Source organism: Anomaloglossus baeobatrachus, chromosome 4, assembly GCF_048569485.1.
Source record: "Anomaloglossus baeobatrachus isolate aAnoBae1 chromosome 4, aAnoBae1.hap1, whole genome shotgun sequence".
NCBI classification, from domain to species: domain Eukaryota; kingdom Metazoa; phylum Chordata; class Amphibia; order Anura; family Aromobatidae; genus Anomaloglossus; species Anomaloglossus baeobatrachus.
Genome location: NC_134356.1, coordinates 216,742,284 through 216,754,823, shown reverse-complemented (window position 1 = coordinate 216,754,823; position 12,540 = coordinate 216,742,284). Strand labels below are relative to the sequence as shown.

At 38.7% G+C, this 12,540-nt stretch overlaps 1 protein-coding gene across 1 annotated transcript in view; it reads left to right on the top strand.

The window, feature by feature from the left end:
* CDHR2 (cadherin related family member 2) overlaps nt 1-12,540 on the top strand; it is a 195,614-nt gene that overhangs the window by 176,902 nt on the left and 6,172 nt on the right. Inside the window, exons 28-31 of the mRNA XM_075344655.1 lie at nt 1,318-1,442; nt 6,653-6,766; nt 8,284-8,355; nt 9,154-9,196. Of these exons, the coding sequence (XP_075200770.1) occupies nt 1,318-1,442; nt 6,653-6,766; nt 8,284-8,355; nt 9,154-9,196 (354 nt within the window). The remainder of the gene's footprint in view (nt 1-1,317; nt 1,443-6,652; nt 6,767-8,283; nt 8,356-9,153; nt 9,197-12,540) is intronic.

The following is a 12,540-nucleotide window of genomic DNA, read 5'->3' as shown; positions in this document are numbered from 1 at the left end:
CATTGTTTTTAAAAATGATCCAAGATGAACAGAGCTGGGATCAGGAAAGACTTTGCTACCTACCCCGGTGTCATCCTGGGGACGGTTAACAATGGCGTATTTTTGAATGTGCTTGATGCAAATCTAGCTGTGAAGTGTACAACTAGGGCACAAGTGCTGCCACTGAATGGGTGGGTGTGTGTGGGGCACAATTTTTGGAAAAAAAGGGAGACTCCAATTGGAGTAACCCTTGCTTGCTGTGTTTTTTAAAAGGAGCCAAGATGAACAAGTCATGGATCAGCAAAGACTCTGCTACCTACCCCGGTGTCATCCTGGGGACGGTTAACAATGGCGTATTTTTGAATGTGCTTGATGCAAATCTAGCTGTGAAGTGTACAACTGGGGCACAACTGCTGCCACTGAAGGGGTGGGTATGTGTGGGGCCCAATTTTTGGAAAAAAGGGAGACTCCGCTTGGAGTAACCCTTGCTTACATTGTTTTTAAAAATGATCCAAGATGAACAGAGCTGGGATCAGGAAAGACTTTGCTACCTACCCCGGGGTAATCCTGGGGACGGTTAACAATGGCGTATTTTTGAATGTGCTTGATGCAAATCTAGCTGTGAAGTGTACAACTAGGGCACAAGTGCTGCCACTGAATGGGTGGGTGTGTGTGGGGCACAATTTTTGGAAAAAAGGGAGACTCCGCTTGGAGTCACCTTGCGGTGTTTTACATGATTTTAGAAGGGCGTGCCATGCCTATATCTGTGTCTCGTCCTCTTTTTCCTCGTTACGCTCTTTTGTTTTCGCATGAGAATTTGTCCTTGTCACTTTCCCATGTGTTTGTGTTGTGTTGTGAGTTGTTTGTCACCTTTTGGACACCTTTGAGGGTGTTTTCTAGGTGTTTTTATGTGTTTGTGAATGCCTGCCATTGTTTCCTATGTAGTTCGAGTTCGGTTCGTCGAACGTTCGACGAACCGAACTCGAACAGGACCTCCGTTCGGCGAACCGAACTCGAGCCGAACCGCGACCGGTTCGCTCATCTCTAATTGCCACATTCATTAACTGCTCGAATAAAAAGCTATTAGAAATCTCTAGACACATGCTCTTCTTCTCAGTACCAACAGAAAGTTGTTTTAAGAAATTTCAGCCCCTTGGCCTTAGTAGTGCCTTTTGTAATGCTTTATCAACAGTGCCAACCCCATTCCAATATAATCAGTGCCTCATAGCCACCTTAGTGCCAACAAGCACAACAAAATTTGATACATTCTCTAAATTTATAGAATGCAATACACATTTCGTAAAAGGTGAAATTATATTTTGATTTTTAAATCCATAGGGTCCTGAAGATCCATTAATACAAGATGATAATATGAAGTTTTTCGCAATAATTGGTGGCCTAGCTGCTGTAATACTTGTGATCATCATCATTATGATTTCTACCATAGTCTGCATGAGGAAAAGGTAAATCCAGTAAATCATTATTTATGTATTTATTTGCACATAATCTGTTAACATAAGGTTATGCCAACTCTGTTAGCTTAGTTTCTGATATTGAAAAGCCTTGAAAAATATGAAAATTTTACCCTCAGTCACATGGAAAGAGGGATGGTTATTGATGCCATAACTTGATATAATTAATTTTCAGTGTAAATAAAGTTTATCAAGAAAAAGCGTTCTTAAAATGATTTTGTGAGAATTAGAAAAAATGGCATCCCTGGTATAAATCAAACTGCATTCTGTCCTAATCACATGTCAGAACTAGTTGCAAGCTGAAGATATACTGCTCCCAAGGCCAGATGAGCTGTATCACACATATCTCAGTTGGTGGCTGGGAGCACAATCTGTGAAGAAATATTTTCCTTGTAGATAGGGTTATCTCAGGTTCATTCTTCTCAATGTTTATTTGTTTTTGAATTAAGGGCCCAGTCAGTCTCCATGCACTGCTATAAAGCTGTCAGACTGATGGAGAAATAATAATAATATTTATTCATTTATATAGCGCTGTTAATTCCACAGCGCTTTCCATACAATTGCAACACTGTCCCCATTGGGGCTCACAATCTAAGTTCCCTATCAGTATGTTTTTGGAGTGTGGGAGGAAACCGGAGTACCCGGAGGAAACCCACGCAAACACAGGGAGAACATACAAACTCCTTACAGATGTCCTTTGGTGGGATTTGAACCGAGGACCCCAGCGCTGCAAGACTGCAGTGCTAACCACTGAGCCACTGTGAAATATTAAGAAAGAAGCTGAAGATCTCATCCTCAAGCACAACATGAATAAAAACATTTCATCACATATCTCAGGCCGCTGCTGACTGAAGTACTGTATATATGATACAGCTCTTATAAGTTGACACACAGGTCATAAAAGCTACACTGGAGATCAAAATTAGAGAACAACACACAATTTCCTAAATGTTAAGGTCATTGTGTAGTCCCATGTGATTATATCCTAACATGAGTAAACTAGGAGTTTGAGTAAACTATGAGTATTTTACATAAATTGAATTTTTTCAAAAGCAAATAATAAAAATGTAAATGAGATAAATGAAAAGAAAAAGAAAAAGAAAGAGAAAGAGAGAGAAATACAGAGAGAGGGAGAGATACTCCTGATCAGGACATGTTGAAATGTCGCTTGATGTCAATGGGTGAAAAACGCTGCTAAACCGGACTCAAAATTGACATGCTGCTGATTTTTTTCTGCATGAAAAAATGGACCGAAATGGGACAAAAAAAAACAAACCTGCAGTATGTGCACAGCATATCAAAAAACCCTCTGACTTTGGTGGCTTCCAGAGAGACATGCAGATTTTGATGCAGATTTAAAAACTCAAAAAAAAATCAAACACATAAAAAAAACCGCAGCGTGTGCACAGGGCCTTGTGGTTTGGGGAATGTTTTCTGCAGCAGGAGTTGGATCTCTCAAACAGTTACATGGCAGAATGAATGCAAATGTGTATCAGAAATTCTTTAATAACACGTGGTTCCTTACTTGTGTTTATCACTCAATCAGCCAGCAATTTTCAATGCCCTCTATCACACAGCAAAACAGGTAAAGCAGTTCCTTGAAACTGAAAACACTGAAACAATAAAATTATTTCTGGAAGAGACAAAGACGCAGATGGTGTCTTATCCTGGTGGAACCAAAATAAAATGCACAGAAACACTCACCTGGTGGAGTTGTGAGGGTCACAACTACCATGAAAGAGGAAAGGGTTAACCCCTGCTGCCGTGTGGCTAGAAGAAATCACTCCAGAAAATTATTCTTTTTGATTTTATTATTCAACGTGTTTCAGAGTCTATACAACTCCTTCTTCAGGAGTCAAAATCACTGATGTACATCAAGAGCCAATACAAAGAGAACCCTTATTTACAGTACGTTGAAATTTGAAAAAGGGTGTGCAGGTAACGGACAGTCACCTCATGCCTCTAAATCAACATTTAATCAAATAAAATACACAAATCAGTATTGAAACCAGCGAAAACTGAAATTGTAAAAGGAGAAATGAAGAGAAATTATAAAAATTGTAAAATATTAAAAGGAGAAAAATATACTTGAAAATGAAAAAAATTGTTTGCGAAACGGTGTCCGTGTGTTATAGCTGCAAACTGGTCAGTGGGAAATTATTCCGGTGAGAAAAAAAGAAAAGGGGAAATGGGGAAAAGGAAAAACAGAAACAATTCTATTATACATTAATTAAATATTATATAATTTCACATTTCTGAATATAAATTCATGTTCATAGCTACATATTTTTACATATTTATTTTTCTAGCTCTTCTTGTTTTTTCCATTTTTTCCGTTTTTCTTTTTCCCCTTTTCTTGTTTTCTCCTTTCCTTCTTTTGACACTATTAGCTTCCTCTGAAACAAAAAAAGCAGACACTAATGAACTTGCTATCTCTAGTACACAAACTTACACATACAGTATGTACACTATTTTAATTTAGAATCTCAGTTAGAGTCTCTTGCCCACCGGCTTACATGTAAATATTTTTTCCTCTCTCTCGTTTTTTTATATCAATTTTCTTTTGATTCTTTTACCACTTGTCCTCCTACCGTTTGGACGAGACCCACAGCACTTTAGCTCACTCCAATAGTTTCCCACTGACCAGTTTGCGGTTACAAAACACAGACACCGGTTCGCAAACTATTTTTTCTTTTTTTATGTATATTTTTCTCCTTTTAATATTTTCCAATTTTTATAATTTCTCCTTTTACAATTTTAAAGTTTTCACTGGTTTCAACAATGTGTTATGTATTTTATTTGGTTAAACGTTCATTTAGACGGATCAGTTGACTGTTCGTTACCTGCGCGCCCTTTTTCACATTTCAACTTAATGTATATAAGGGTTTTCTTTGTTTTGCCTCTTGATGAACATCAGTGATTTTGACTTCTGAAGAAAGAGTTGTATAGACTCTGAAGCGCGTTGAATAATAAAATCACGAAGATTACTTCTCTGGAGTGATTTCTTCTATCCACACGGCAGCGCGGGTTAACTCATTCCTCTACTCTCCCAACATTGAAACAATGAAATGGCAAGCTCAGAATCCAGATCTAAACCCATTAGAAAACCTCTGGAAAATCCTTGGTGAAAACTTATGGCCAAGAAACCCACAACAGTCAAACAACTGTGGAAGAGACGAAAAGTGGACCAAAATCACACCAGAGCAGTGTGAGAGACTAGTGATGTCCTGTGGCCGCAGATAAAGTAATTCAAAGCAAAAGCCTGTACACGTCCTACTGATTGGTGACTGTTACCTTCAGAAAATTTAGTTATAATCTTTCTCTGTGCTACAGTCATTACTGTCCTCTTATTATGATCATCACGTTTTGGGCAAAATAAAGATTTTATGTTGATAAAATTTGGATCTTTTGTAAAACACTGTTCTAGTGCATGGTGTACCCCTTACAAAAAACCTTCAAATGTTCATCAATATAGATTACATTATTTCTGATAAAGCAAGTGATCATACATTGTTCTCTAATTTTGATCTCCAATGTAGATGTCTTCAGTCTGCAGCTCATACTGACATTTGACTTGGATGGGCTGCAGTTTGAATGATGCAATGGATGGCATTTCAGCTCATTCTCAGAGAACCCACCCTTTGGGAGCACTCCTGTCATGATAATCATTCAATGTGAACAGACGGGCAATCACCAAATGTAGGAGCAGAATGCTTGTTCATTAGGTGAAATGATGTGCTGTAAACAAGACTTAGGGGTGCTTCACACATGGCGAGATCGCTACCGAAATCGCTGCTACGTCACGGTTTTGGTGACGCAACAGTGACCTCATTAGCGATCTCGCTGTGTGTGACACTGAGCAGCGATCTGCCCCCTGCTGTGAGATCGCTGCTCGTTACACACAGCCCTGGTTCGTTTTTTTATTGTTGCTCTCCCGCTGTGACGCACAGATCGCTGTGTGTGACAGCGAGAGAGCGACGAAATGAAGCGAGCAGAGAGCAGGAGCCGGCGTCTGGCAGCTGCGGTAAGCTGTAACCAAGGTGGTTACCCGATATTTACCTTCGTTACCAGCCTCCGCCACTCTCACGCTGCCAGTGCCGGCTCCTGCTCCCTGCACATGTAGCGACGTTATGATCACTGCTGCGTCGCTGTGTTTGACAGCTAAGCAGTGATCATAACAGCGACTTACTAGGTCGCTGTTACGTCACAGAAAATGGTGACATAACAGCGACGTCATTATCGCTGTTGCTATGTGTGAACCCAGCCTTACTTAAGACTTATGCAAACAGGCTATTAACTCCTTCATGACCTTTGACGTACCCATACGTCATGGTCTGGAAAGTGGTCCTGACTTAAAAATAATATATAAGTAATAAGATAAGAAAAAAAACATTAAAAAGATGGCTGTAAAAGATATCTAAAAAGGCACTTCACGAAGAACACCTCTGCCATGTTCCTGAAGGCTGTTCCTACAAGAAAAATAAGGGTAGGCCACCATCTAAAATATGTGATATGCCGCCCTTAACCTAAAAGCTCAGGATTTTTTTTGTGTCCATGTGCCTAGAAACTGATGATATTTAATATGCGACAGTTGATGGCATGTAAAAAAGTCCTTATGTAAACTTAAAAGTAAAAAAATATGACTGGGAGAATAAAAAAATAATTGTCTCCTGAAGACCTAAAAAATTAACAGGTAAAGCTAAGATTACATCAGCATTCAGAGTTCTTTTTTGCACTGTTACAGGAACAGAAAAACTTTTTTGCTTTCATTAGGGTGTCCATCTTTTTAAAAGAAATTTTTTTTCGGTATGATGCATATGTTCTTCCAGCAAATATGAAGAAACATGTTATTGAACCTTTTAATAAATACTACAAGACAAGGGTGAACCAAGCCTGAGCTTTAAAATTTAGAGTTTGCCCCTAAAGTCAATTCTACTGGCAGGCCCTAGGCACTCCAGTCCAACGCTGTCTATATTCTATAAATTATTGTTGTTCTGGAATAAAAAAAATATTGTCTTTTATACCTTTATTAATTTTTCTTTTAGACCTTATGTAATATTTGGAATTTAAAGCAGATTTGTCACCAAATATGCAAATACAGTTGAATATTTAGTCATACGCTTGTGCTCATTTTGGCAAATAGCACAGCATCTTATGGTGACTAAACCACTTTTAACAAATAATCCTTTTTTATTTAACAGTCATTCACGAAAGGTACGAGCTATTACTGCTTCTAAAGTAGCAAAGGCCTTACCTGGCGAAGTAACACAAGGAGTGGAAGCCATACCTGGGACCAATAGATTTAATGCTGAAGGGTGAGTAAGCCTAAAAGTATACAAGTATTAGCTGTGTGTGAAGAACATAAAATCTTTCCTGATGGCTTTTAATATATTAGAATTGTAAATTGCAGATTGCAAACAGATTTCTTGTCATATTTGTCTGCAGGGATGTTTTTCTTTAATGCTCTCTAATGCATCATAGGCACCTTAGTCACATTTCCTCAGCTGAGGTCTCCATCCGTAATGTGACGACCATGTAATTGCTGTGCCAGTGCTTACTGGAAATTTCAGGAGGAAGGGATTGCAAATAACAGCCAGAATTCTTATCATTTGTAAAGGACATATCATTGCATTTGTCAATACAATGCTTTGTTACTGATGTTACATATTGGTTATGGTGCTATATATTTTTATATTGATTATCGATATTGCATACTCTCAACCGTTCCAGATCCATTTGGACAGTCCCAAATTTGGGGAGCTGTCCTGCTGTCATAGAAGGTCGAGGGATGTCACAATTTTAATGGTATCTGTGTTTTCAGAGCACAGATACAGTTGGATATAATGGTGGAGCAAAGAGCAGTCAGATCACTGCTCCATTTCTCTGTCACATGACTGGGTATTAGAGACCAGCTCAGTAGCTGTGGAACAAGGATGTGACAAGACACAAGAAAGTGAAATATGTGTGGTTGTGGGGTTAACACTGTGGGGGCTTCATTCTATGTGCATGGGGACATCAGACTATGGTACTATTTGGGCACTGTGAAGAATATCATATTGTGTGGGGTAGACTGTGTAGACATGACATTGCATGTAGGGTACCGTGGAGGGCGGGTGTGCAGATGCACTCTGGGGAGAAAAATTCTGGCTGGGGTACATCAGATTGTGTGTAGGAGGGGTATACTATGATGGGCACCATACTGAGTAGGGGAGAGGTTTAGGGACATAACACTATGTAGGAAGCACTGTGGGGACTTCATACTAAGTGAGTGGCATCTACATAGTAGAGATTGAAGGACCTACAAGGGGCAAGGGAGTGACAGGACACACAGCCAAGTGAAATGCTTGTGTGGGATCCATTAAGGAGTCTTCATATTGTATGCTTTGGGGATATCATGCTGTAGTAGGGCACTGTATGGACATCATTCTTTGTTGTAGGGCTGTAAGGGGCATCATACTGTGTGTGTGGGGGGGGGCAATGGAAGCATCATGATTTGTGTATGAGTAGTAAAAAGTAAGTAGCTTTTGTTAAAGACATATTTATTGCACTGCAAGGGGCCAATATACTGTTCTTGCACAAAGGCCTTTTTCTGTCTGTTTCCTCCATTGCTGTGACTAAAGTTTGTACTGAACCCATTTTTTTAATAGAGACTAATGTGGTAGAAACAAACTTGTAAATGGAGATTGTTAAATGATGCTGTAGCAGATAGGAGAGTGTTATGATCAAGCTGTATTAGAAAATTACTTTATTAAATAAAATGATTCAATAATTTATAGTTTTATGTTCTAGTATAGTACCAAAGGCATAATTAATTTCCTGTACTTTACTGCAGAGCCAATCCTATCTTGAATATCGATATAGACCTGGGCTTGGATTTGTCAAGTGATAGCAGCGACAGTCTCAGGTAAGACTTAAAACTGTTCTTGTACAACAAATTCTGCTAATTCAAAAGGATATCGAACAGTCCTAATTGCTGGGTATCTATAATGTATTTGTGTTAATTCCGTAAACATTTTTAGCCTCAGGTATAAGATTGTGTTCAAAACGGGGATGTCTTACTCATTGTAACCAACCAGCTTTCTCACTTGATGTCTTCATACATTTGCTTTGATGGAAACTTTTGCTTTTGGTTGATGTTCAGTAATTAAATTATTCAGCATTTTACTAAAACGATTTCTACAATCTTTGTTCCCTGAGGATCTGTGAGTAAGCGCCAGCCATATCAGAATCCGAATAATTGTAGCTGATTGGGGGACGTGTGGGAGGGTGGTGGGTGGGGGGCACTGTAACTTTAATGAATGGGTTGTCATGAAGAAGACTAAAACTAAGTGTTCCTACCAAGAGAGATTCATTTAAATGTAAATGGAATTTTCTCATAATTATTGAATATAAGTGGAGAAAATAAAATTAGTATATTTTATATATTCCATGATGGAATTCTCTACTAACCTGCTTTTCTTAAGAAAATGTAATTTAGTAATACAATTTTGCCCTTGTTCCTATTTGAAAATGTGAATCTACGAAAAATACTAATATTTCTGTTTAGTTGTTTCTTATTGGTTATGAGAATGACTAAGCCTATTATTAGTTTTCATAGATTTTTAGACCCATAAAATATCATTGATATTTTTTATTATTATTATTATTATTATTATTATTAGTATGTAATCAGTGTTGTCACACTTTATCCTGTGTTTTACAGTGTTCATTCCAACTATGCCAATATAGTTGAAGGAAGAAATCAGGTGAGTCATATGATATATTGAAACATCCAATTATTATCTACTTTTCTTTCTATTTTATTGTATGCCTTTGTATTAGATTTCCTATTGATCACAATTTCAGTAATTGTTTTATATTTATTAAAGAAGTTATTCTGTACTGGACAATTCCTTAGAGGTCTTGTCTAGTACTTTACATTGATGGCTTATCCATAGGATAGGTCGTAAAAATAAGATAAATGGAGGTTCAACACTCGGCACCCCTGCCGATCACCCCGCCGATCAGTTCCCAGTGCCGCTGGTGGCCAGATGTACTCAGCTATGGAGGAGCACTTCACAGCTCTGACAACTGTATAGTGGCTACAATTGGATACTGGTGATTCACTTTTATTCATTTGAATATGGGTGGATCTGCAGTACTCCACTGTAAACACTATACAGTTGACAGAGCTGTGTAGTTCCACTCTGCAACTGAGCACATCCATCCGCCGCCAGCATTGGGAAAAGATGATCAGTGTGGGTGCCAGGGGTAGCACCTCCACTGATCTCATATTGATGACCTATCCTAAGAATAGGTCATCATTAAAAAGTATTGAATAACTTTTTTAATGACCCCCATTGAGGTGCAAGAAACAAAAAATATAATATATATACTCACCTCCTGGATTGGCGCTACTCCTCCTTAGTCAGCAAAAAGGAGCAGTTCAGACAAAATCTGAATACTGCAGCCTATGAGTAATTGCTAATTTGCTGCAGTGCTAACACGATACTCCCGCCAGACGTTGATACCAGCACACTGGTGGGGTGTGCAGACTATGGGGACTATAGAGGATTAGTGCTGGACCTTGTGGTTTAGCTTTTGTTGTTTTCCTTACCTCACTGGTAGTGTTGAGCGAGTAGTTAACTATTCGTACGCGCTATGCTGTTAGCGAGTACTGTCTGCTACACAAAAAACATTACTCTGGACATCGTCTCCATCCGATGGACAAATATTTTTTGATGGAACGTGAGGCCATCCGTCACTAATACAAGTCAATGAGAAACAAAAATGGATCCAGCGGCATCAGTTGCTAGATCCCTTTTTTTCAAAATTAAAAACTATGGCCTCTAAAATGTGTGCGTACTTAAAGAGGTTGTTCCACAAAGAAAGTTCATTTTAATCAAAATATCTTGAAATAATAATAAATTCCTCGAATTGGATGTGTTTAAAAAATGTTTCTGTGCTGAGATAATGTTATATATGTGTCTCTGCTATGTACTGTGTAATGGCCGTGTCTGACCGTACAGGAACATGGTCTGATCATACTACATCTCCTGTGCCGGGGATGAAGTAAAAAAGTATACAGATATTACATCATGGGATAACAAATTATTCTTTCTTTGAGGTAAAACATTTTTTTAAAAACTGGCAGGAAAATGTTTTACCTCAGAAAAAGGATCAGCAAAGATCCCATCCTGTCCTGTCTGTATATTCTCTTGAGTCCTCCCCGGTCCAGGAGCTATAGTATGATCAGACCATGTTCCTGTACGGTCAGACACGGCCATTACACAGCACATAGCAGGGGCACATACTGTATATAAGATTATCTCAGCACAGGAACATTGTTTTAAAACACATCCAATTGTGGAAATTATTATTATTCCGAGATCTAGAAACGGAGAAAGCCTCAATCATCAATATAAAATTATAAACTTTATTGTATCATAAATATTAGATATTAGAAAAACACACCCAGTGATTGTGAACACACACAGGGGCATACAAGGAGATTATAGGAGCAACCTAAATGGGACCCTTATATTCTCTTTAAGAGGGGGCGCTGTGCTTTTCTCTGGGCGCCCCCATTCAGAATCAATTTTTCTCAATGCACCCTCAATAAAAAGTATTAGCCACTATTGAGGGTGCATTGAGAAAAACTGATTCTGAACGGGGGCGCCCAGAGAAAAGCACGGCGCTATGTGTATATATATGTGTACATCACCCCGTAGGATAGATAGGAGCTTGAACTCTTAAAGAGAATATAAGGGTCCCATTTAGGTTGCTCCTATAATCTCCTTGTATGCCCCTGTGTGTGTTCACAATCACTGGGTGTGTTTTTCTAATATCTAATATTTATGATACAATAAAGTTTATAATTTTATATTGATGATTGAGGCTTTCTCCGTTTCTGGTTCCAAAACTCAATTCAATTGAACCGTTTTTTGATAATTATTCCGAGATCTACAATTAAAATTAACTTTAAAATGAACTTTGGGAAAACTTCTTTAAGCTTCAACATACTGTATCTGAGGAAACATCTGTAAATACTTATGTATACTTTGATTATGTTATTATATTATTATTATTATGGCCTAATGTATAATGTCACATGGTAAAATATATTATGGTACAATAATACACTATGCTTTGCTATGTATTATAGCACATGGCATGATTTATTATGGTATATGATGATATATATATATATATATATATATATATATATATATAAATGATATATAATGGCAGAGTGTATTATGGCACATGGCAAAATATATTGTGGCACAATGACACAATGTATTATGGAGCTTCTATTCAGAGCAATCTCTTGAACCATGTGTGGTCTCTAATAGAGCTGATCGAACGCCCAAAAAACCGGGACCGGCGGATTACTGCCAGATTTTAAAAAGAGTCCGGGTGATGCCATGGCAGACTCGCGCGAGTCCCTCGCATGTGTGATTCCGGTGAAACCGCATGCGACTTTTTTTTTTTTTTATTTAAATAAATAATTTAAAAAAAAACGACGTGCGGTTCCCCCTAATTTTCATCCCCAGCCATGATAACGCTGGCTGGGGGCTGGTATTGCCGCATCTATTAGATATGACAATCCCGGTGCGATACCGGCCCTTACTGATGGCATGATGCGGTGCCAATCGGGGTAATTAGAGGTTAATAGCAGCTCACGGCTGCTGCTAAACCCTAGGTTTGTGATGGCACAGGTGTCTATCAGATACCTGCATCACAACCTGTAAGTGAATTTAAATAAACACAGACACACAGAAAAATCCTTTATTTGGAATAAAATACAAACACCCCCTCCTTCACCACTTTATTAACCCCCAACACAGCCCTCCAGGTCCGGCGTAATCCACAGGAGGTCCCACGCCGCTTCATCTCTGCTACATCTGAATATCACAGAGAGAGACCATAGAGAATCCAGAGAATGAATGAGCTGAGCAATGAGCGGTGACGTCACTCAGGCCTTTTGCGATCACAGCTGCAGGTTCCCACGGTCCTTCATCTGTGATCGCAGGTAACCTGACCTCAGGTGGAGGTCACTGAGTTCACAGACCTGTATGTCTTAGAAGAAAAAAAAGTTTTTTGGCCA